This window comes from Fukomys damarensis, unplaced genomic scaffold (assembly GCF_012274545.1).
Source record: "Fukomys damarensis isolate Sample0158 unplaced genomic scaffold, DMR_v1.0_HiC HiC_scaffold_12, whole genome shotgun sequence".
In the NCBI taxonomy this organism is placed as follows: domain Eukaryota; kingdom Metazoa; phylum Chordata; class Mammalia; order Rodentia; family Bathyergidae; genus Fukomys; species Fukomys damarensis.
In genome coordinates this window covers 12,541,860-12,550,742 of record NW_022900924.1, presented here as the reverse complement: position 1 = coordinate 12,550,742, position 8,883 = coordinate 12,541,860, and the positions used below count along the sequence as shown (strand labels likewise).

The following is an 8,883-nucleotide window of genomic DNA, read 5'->3' as shown; positions in this document are numbered from 1 at the left end:
ACATTTTTTTTTTTTTTTTACTGTGTTTTGTTTTAATAAGAGAAGGGTTTCACTGTGTTTCCCAGGCTCACCTCAGACTCATGATATTCTGCCCCAGTCTTTTGGGTGGCTGGGACTAGAGGCTCTTCTCTTCCCTCCCCTCCCCTTTTGGCACGTTCTAGGCAAGTGCTCCGCCACTGAGAATATATTCCCAGCCCTTTCTTTTATTTTTTAATTTATTATTATTTTTTGGTACCGGGGTTCAAACTCGGGTCCTTGTGCTTGTGAGGCAGGCAGCAGTACCACTGGATTAAATCCCCGGCCCTGTTTTAAAGACAGTTTCACCAAGTTGCCCTAGCCAGCCTTGAATTTGTGGGTCATCCTGCCTCAGCTTCACAGGTGTGTCACCAAGCCAACTAGGGTTCTCCTTAAAGACCGTTTCTGTGAAACCTCTGGCCTTTCAGTCAGAAAAGTCATCTTTTCTTTTCCTTTCCCCTATCCTGATCTCTGTCTACCTATATAGTTTTTCATTCTATTCAGAGAGTTCTTATAAGAGTTGTTAATAGATACTAACTATATTACTATTTCTTTGCTGGACTAAGCTTTTAAATGTACTTTGTACAGGTTTTCAGGTACTTGTGACTACCAGCAGGTGCTTACCAGCTCACTGCAGATGGTAGTTATTTATGGACACATATTTCCTTTGTATTCGGTGATCTCTTTCAGGACAGGGCCAACATCTCATACATCTGTCCCTTAGTTCATTGCCTTTTGTGTCTGTGGTGACTCTGGTATACTTAATAGTTTAACATTTCCTTGTCGTCTTTTTCATTTTGAATTCCCAGTTAGCTTGAATGTAGCACATGCCATAAGAAATCCCTGTGCAGTATACATGACAGTGCAGTCTGCCTTCCCAATATCCCAAGAAGAGTAAACCGCATCCCTGTTTCCTTACACAGAATCGCAGAGGTGCCGTGAGTGAGCTGGAACACATTCCTGACGCAGTTTTATGTGATGTGCATTCTCACGATGGCGTGGTCATTGCTGGGTAAGCAAAACCATTTCACCTTAAGGTCTTCATCTCACGGTCTTTCCATTTTTCATGGACTGCACTCCCTTCCCTTGAGCATGTACCTTCCTCCAGGAGAGCCTGTGTAGGATGGAAAACCTCCACATTTCCCTCTTTTAGGGTTTGAGGGCTCAGCAGGGCAGTGAGTGGTAAGAAGCAAATGGTACCGAGCAGATCTGTAATCCATTTGTCTCAATATGTCTTCCTAGCTTTTAAATCACTCTTGTGGCACATTATGTTAGATTTTCATTAAGGCAAGCAGTTTGTATTTTATGAAGACATAAAAAAGTCAAACAAGAATAATAAGTGTTGGCACAAACAGGTCCTGTTCTTACTCTCAGGTCCTGAAGCCTTTATTATGAGTAAGGGCTGTGGCCACACGTAACCTTCCTTTCCTACCATATAGTACATATTTGCTGCTTAACTTGTCCAGAACTAGGCTTTTTATGTGTCTCCATGGCCAAAAATTTAATTTTAGCTTCTGTAAATTTGTTTGGCATCTGTTCCAAAAGCCACATTCATGAATTCTTCATGTTTTGTTATACAGAGGTATATTTATGTGTTTCTTTAATGTGCAATAATACCAGTTTTCTTTTTCAGTTAGGAAAGTATCTTGATCTACAGTGTAAAATTGTAAACTTTAAATTATATACTTTTGTAATCTCAAATTCTATGCCAAAAAGTAGAGACCAGAACCCTTACCTTCTAAGTCTGGACCAACTGTGGATTGAATGCCTGCCTATAGGAGACCAAAACCAAAATCCAACCTTGGACTTTAACAGTTAGTAATCATTGAGTCATTTTCTTAAGGAAAAAAAAAAAAGTAAGTAGTATTCCTTCAGAAGCACTATTTGAAGTGAAATGTCAGCTTGTTTAAATATTTTAGTTTACCCTGCCCATGAAGAATTATTTGTTTTAAACAAAATATGCCCGGGAAGGACACTTATTTAGCTTCACTTTTACTGCCTACTATTTAGAGGTTAATGTCCTTCTTGAGAGAGCTGTAGAACTGTCACTTCAGAAAAATTAATGGACCAGAAATCTGGAATTCTGTCCCTCCCAACACAATGTCAGGCTTCTGCTCTCATTGCTAAAGCGTAGAATTCAGAGCTCACCTTCCGCAAGGTGCTTCCCACCAACTGCATTTCAGAGTTAGGAAACTGCACAAAGTTTTTGATCATTCAGGCTTCAGAGGGTCTCTGCTTAAGGTTAAGAAGGTGCTTGAGGATGAGGAGACTGCTGAAAATGACTGAAAGAGCTCTGAAAGAGATTAGAAACAAAGGAGAGGCTTTCTTCCTCAATGGCAGCCTCTTAGCTGGACGGGCAGCTTCTGAAAAGAAAGGCAGGCCAGACCTACTCTGTGGCCAGGTGCCAGTCTGTTCTCCCTGCCTCCCAGCTCCCTGGGGGTCTGTTCGGCATTACAGATTAGGCAGCACAAAGCCCAGCGATGGCAGAGTTTGTGGATCGATAAGATGAAACTTGAGCCATGGGTCAGAGAGGCTTCTCACAGCCCCTGTTTCTAAGAGAAGCTCACGTTTATGGCTTAGCATGAGATCCTTCAATCTTGCTTGTATGTAGAGCATCTTGTGTTTATCATTAAAATTTTATCTGGCGGTTACGATGCTTGTTTTCTGGGTCAGATCTTGAATCCCTTTTCATTTGAGACAGCGGTGTTTGTGGTTACCTCATTCCCAATCAATGCTGTATTCACCAGGCTTTCTACAGTTATGCCTCTCCAAGGAGCTTCTTAAAGAGACAGCGCCACCTCACCTTGCTTTCTCTTGTAGTTGTTTTCCTTCTTCTGTTTTCTTTCTTTTATACAAGTGGAACTTGTTCAGAGGTTTCTTTTTTTGTAGATGTGAGCTATTTTGCATTTAAGCCTGTTACATATATTTCATATAATTGGTAGAAAGTAGACTGGCATAATCTCTTCTTTCTTCCCACCTGTTTAGTTCTCTTTAAATACTCTGGTTTGGAGTTGGGTTACATAGGCCTACACTGCTTTTCCTGTACTTAGATTCTCTATTGGCCCTGTCTTCTTTAATCTTCACACAGAACCAGAGGAATTTGGAAGAGGTGTTCATTCACTCATGAACTCACTGGCTGATGCTGAAGCACCTGTCCTGTGGACATGACCGGTCCGCTTCACCTGAGCTGGTCTGTCCACCATGTGCAGACAGTGTCCTTCAAGCTTCTGATCTTCCTCTTTGTCCACGAGTCTTTGCTTCCCTTCCTGTCCTATGAATAATTTCCAGTTATCCTTTGTGTTAGAATTCTTTGAAATCTACTTCCAACCTACCTTTCTCCTCATTGCTCTGTTTTTGGGGTGGGGGTACCGGGGCTCAAACTTGGGCCCTTGCGCTTATGAGGCAGGTGGCGGAACCACTGGGCCAAATCCAAATCTCTGGCTCTTTTCCTCATTACTCTTTAAGTGCATCTTGAATTTGTCTCAGACTGTTCTTTTCAGCCATCTCTGACCACATGCCATCTCTGACCACATCTTTTTTTTTTAATTGATAAAATTCACCTACCCTAAAACTCATACTTTTTTTGTTTTGGTACTGGGGATGGAACTCAGGACCCAACGCTTGCCAGGCAGGTGCTCTGCCACTGAGCTACATCCCTGGTCCAAAACTCACACTTCTAAAGTGTACAATTCAGTGACTTCAGTAAATTCACAAGGTTTTACAACTGATGCCATTCTTGAATTCCAGAATATTGTCACCGCCACCACCCCAAAAGTGAAACCCAGCCACCATTCTGTAAGAACCAGCACAGGCCTCTCTCCTAGAGGTTTCTGTGTTGCTCTCAGATCTAACGGCCCCGCCCCTACTCATCTCATAACATTCAGAGAAGTAATTAACTGTAGCACATGGAGCAGCTAATAGTGTGGCCTTATCTCCTCTAGACATTTTTATTTCATGTCATTATTTTACTTTGAAATAACTTTTAAGTCTACAGCCATGAGCTTTTTTCCAGTATTTTGTGAGCTTATTTTAAAACTGGGGGTGACATGCAATATCCCATTAAATTTCTTATTGCTTTTATACTGGTTTGAATGAAGTGCTAGTATTTAATCCATAGACACCCCTTCTCCTGCCACCTCCATAGACCACTACTAAAGAAATGTATTTTCTTTTGTGTGTTCTCTAATTTATTAGTTGTTGCAACTTAAAAATCATACAGTTTTATTTATTTTTATTTATTTTTTTGTACCGGAGATCGAACTCAGGACCTTGCACTTGCAAGGCAGGTGGCAGAACCACTGAGCTAAATCCCAGCCCCAAATGATTCAGTTTTCAACCTGGAAGGGACTGTAGAGATGATCTAGTTCCAGAACACCCGCCTAGTGTGAGGTGGTGGAGCTCTGTGCCGGGATGGGGCCACCCCTGTGCTTCTGTGACGCACGTGCAGCCCTCTTCTGTCCACATGAAGCCTTGCCATTACAATGTCATTCTGTTTTTTTCTTTTGACATGCATCCTTCTTTTCTTTTTTGGAGAGAAAAGTAGTAAGACCATGTTATTTTTGCAAAAATGTTAGAAAGTGGAGAAGAGAAAGCCCCCTAAATCCCACCTTGTAACGTAGCTTATACTGTTACTATTTGGGAGTGTGTGTGATTTGGTTTTCAGTCTTTTTTTTTATACAGATCTTTTTACATGATATAATCATAATGTTCTTTATATTTTGGGGGGCTTTTATTCTTAGTAAACTGACAGGTTTTTAAAAATTTTCATGTTACTTTTCATTACTTTCTTTGCAAAATTCCATGAATAATTGTCTGCAAATTTTCCCACTCATTTCTCCACTAGTGGATGTTCCAGTAATTTCCTATGTTTTATTATACAGTTACACACTGTTTAATAATGGGGAAATGTTCTGAGAACTGTGTCAGTGGTTGACATCATAGAATGAACATCCACAAACTAAGGCAGCCCAGCTCTGACACTGCTGGGCCACATGATACAGGAAGGACCCCGTCACCTGTGTGGTCTGTTGATTAGAATGTTGTTATGTGGCACATGCCTGTGTAGTGAGAAGAATGCTTTGTTTTGCAAATTTTTGTTTTTAGTACTACAAATATTTTTTGTTTAAAAATTACGAGTTGGAGATTAAATTCATTGGTATCATGCCTACCTCACAAGCACAAGGTCCTGTGTTTGATCCCCAGTACTGCAAAATAGACAGACAAACAAATAAATACATTCATTGTAGAAACTTTGAATTTCATGTAAGTATATAGGATTAAAGAGTTAGTTTTTCCATTGTCCTTGCATTTCTGATTCTTTTTCTGAGCTAAAGTCCAATAAGTGGCGTTACTAGATGTAGAGGAATGAGTCTATGATTTTTCAGATTAAGAATTTATTTTAAAATGCTTTGATAACTTTTCAGCTTCTTTCCAATTTGACTTTTTGATTTGAAGTCCCCAAGCCTTCCCTCAAGCCTGCTTCTGAATATACTCTTCCCTTCCTGTTACTGCCAGAAATAACAAGTTACCCTGAGTGGTCACTGGTGACCTTCTGGTTCATGAACCAGTAGCCTTTTGCTTTGAGCCTCTTTATCATGTTTGATGCTACTGACAGCACCCCTCGGGATGTGGTGGGGATCATAGGTTAAGCATCTTTGTGCCTCACAGCTTGACCTCAGACCCAGCACCCAGGAACCATGGAGAAGTGTGATGGGATAAAGACCTCTTTCTCTGTGAGCCTCTATTCTGAGCAGACTCCGCCCTACCCATGCTGCTTCTCTGGCCTTTCTTTTGCCTTTCTGTGATCTCCCTTGGGTGTGTGGGAGGGACATGAAGCATCCCAGAAAAATGAACCAGGAGAAGTTCCTTCTAACTGTGCGATTCACACATAACGCTGACTTTGGTCTTCCAGCTTTGATTTCTCCTTGCTTTAAGTTGGAAAAAATTTGTGTTCAGGAGTCCACCAATCTCCAAAGAATAAGCTACCAGACTTTGCCTGAAGGCTGTGTCTGTCTGCATTTTCTGTGTGATCTGGTGACCCTTCCTAAACACTGATGAGAGACTCTGCTTTCGAAGAAATGTTATCTAGAAAATTGGTTGAAAATGACATCAGGATATGTTTGTTCTCCCCTTTCTTTTTGTTTGCTCCCCCCTTCCCATTTTCTTTTGCTGTTGGTGGTAATGGCTCTTAGAATTTCAGAATGTTTTTTAAATTAGAGGCTATGACTAGGGATGTAGCCCAGTGGTAGGGCACTTGGCTAACATACACAAAGCCCTGGGTTTAATCTCCAGCACCACAAAAATAAATAAATAAAATTATGTCTGTCATTGAGGAAAGAGAATTGAAGAAAATGAGATATATCAGTGTCCCTGTTCTTTTGTTGCACTTGGACTGTTCTCAGTTACACTGTGGGAATTAAGAGTTGCAAATAGATGACATCCTGAGTTCAGACTGGTCAAGAGTGCAATACAAGACCCCAGCATGGGGCCAGGTGGAGTTTGCCGTAAGCAGTGAAGCAGAGCCACCTAGTGAAGAAGATCCTCCCAGGTGAGACCTTGGGGGAGAACATCAAGCCTGGGCTCCTTGGAGGCCGGTGCCAGCTCTGTTGCCATTAAGCTATTAGCTCACCAAAAGCTTTTATCGGATGCCCAGGAATATGGTAGTGTTTTGCAGTAAACCCCCTCCACCCTGTTACTTAAGCTGGTACGGCTGAAGCATTTCAGTTTGCATAGGGGAACACGCCTTTCTGTTGACATTAGAGAGCCACTTTCACCTCCTTTGGTTTAAAAAATAAATGTTAAGCACCCTCTATGTGTTGAGGTTTTTCTTCCATACTTCTAGATGCTTTTCTTTCTGGTTTCCCACTGCTATGATCTGCCTTTTCAGCATACGGTTCCTGCCTTTCCTGGAAGAAATAGCGGCTGTGTATCCAGGTTTCTTCTCTGCCAAATAGGGTTGGAGGGAAAACTATCATTTAATGTTGCAAAATATTAGCTCTCTTCTTTCCTAAAAATGTTCAGCTGTCCCATTTTGTCTCAATCGCTTTGAGGCAAGTGTGCTGAGTAGATACAAAACAAAGAGCCCACCCCTCTCTTTGGCAACCAGGTGAATTCTGGCCGCTGCTTTGGCTGCGGAGTGTGACCTGCTACAAATTTGTTTTTCTCATTAGCTCGGTCTGCCCACACAACCTGGATTTCAGAGGCAAGGGCATTTCCAGTCTCAAGTAGACACGCAGCAAAATCTGGAGCTTGTGGTTTACAAACTTGGGTTTCTTAGTCTCTGCTTCAGTTTGCTTCATGGCCCTTGGTCATTCATAATTTTATTATTGTTTTACAATTTAAAACAACTACTCAGAAATACCAGTTAAAAGCTATCTAAGGTAATTTGAAATATTTTGCTTTTTGTCATTTTTTTGTCCATTTTCCTCAGTAATTAAAAATGTACCTCTGTATAGACCATATAGCCTGACAAAAGGTAGAGGCTTTGATATAAAGTAGTACTGAATATATCTGCCCTGAGTTTAAAATATTTTTGATTCAGGAACTGACGTTCTCAATGACGGTATTCCTAATATTCAGCTAGCTTCACGTGAATGTTTAAAAAACAGGTAATGGCTATGGATTGCTCTGAGGCTCTTGAGATAACAGGCGCTTTGTAAATACAGATTGGAAAAGTCATGTTAGATAAATATCACTTGTATTTATCCTTACCTCAGGACATGCTTTCTACTTTTCAGCAAACTTCTTTTCTTGACAGTTTTCCTTCCAGCCTCGTTGTGTATAGATTTTATGTTGCTGTGTACTATGACATTGGGCTGTTTCCCATAAGGAATTTGATCATTACCCGTTAGGGACCTTTTTTTAAAGATACTTTTAAGTTTATTTATATATTTTCTGCTGTGAGGTATACATACTCTTCTAGTAAATAAGTCTGAGGTAACGTATTGATAAGTGACTTGAGGGCATTACATTTATTATATTTTTAATGAAGGAGCTCCAGAATATCCTTAATAAATACTGGTGAACTCGTGACTGCATTTATCCATCTCTGCTTCTCCAAGGAATAATGGGAAGGGCCACAGCTACAATAACTCTGCATAATCATCATCGACTCTGACACTATTGATTGTGATTAACCAAGATGTATGGAAAGCAGTTTTAAGTGTGTAGTGCATGTATCTCGTAAGGTCCATTAAGATGTTCATTATTTTTCAATTGATGCGTCTTAAGCTCCACTTGATGTTTGCTGTAGTGCATTTCTGCAGAATGGCTCCGCACTGTGGGACCGAGTTCATTTTGTTAATTGCATAATACAACATAGTCGTGTTGCATAGAAAATAGTAAATACTCTTGCTTTTATTGATTTGTAAGCTCTAGTATAACTGAAGAAAGAATGGAGCAAGTGACTAGTTCTTAAGACCTAAGTTAAGGGTATAAACGTTTCTTGGAATGTGGTCTCTGCATGGTTAAGGCCTCTGTGTACTTGCTCAGCAGTCTTCAGACCAACCACTTCAGCTTCTAGGTTAAAGTCAGGAGATCCTTCCTTCAGGTAGTGCTCACTGTGGGCATGTACTGCGCACACATGCCTTGCCCAAGCATTTACAGGCCAACAAGGGGTACAGCTTATGGTGGTTATAGAACGGTCTGGGAGATGTCAGGGTGAGGAGGAACAAAGCATGAAGTCAGGAGGCCCCTCATACAGGTGCAGCATCAGGCCAGCTTCCTCCTGGAAAGTGGCTTTTTGCCAGTCTAGAAGGAAGACTGGGGTTTGGCCAAGCAGAGGTTGCCTCTCCTCTATACCAAGTCGACCATGCGAATTAATAATCTATTATAGCAGTTGTTTGTTTTGTCTTTTTTTTTTTTTTTTTT

At 40.9% G+C, this 8,883-nt stretch overlaps 1 protein-coding gene across 2 annotated transcripts in view; it reads left to right on the top strand.

Moving 5' to 3' along the window:
- The window catches only part of Fbxw8 (F-box and WD repeat domain containing 8), a 105,122-nt gene that overhangs the window by 32,221 nt on the left and 64,018 nt on the right, over positions 1–8,883 (top strand). For both annotated transcript variants that reach the window (XM_010604104.3, XM_010604103.3), the window contains exon 4: positions 939–1,027. In XM_010604104.3, coding sequence (XP_010602406.1) covers positions 939–1,027 — 89 coding nt within the window. The remainder of the gene's footprint in view (positions 1–938; positions 1,028–8,883) is intronic.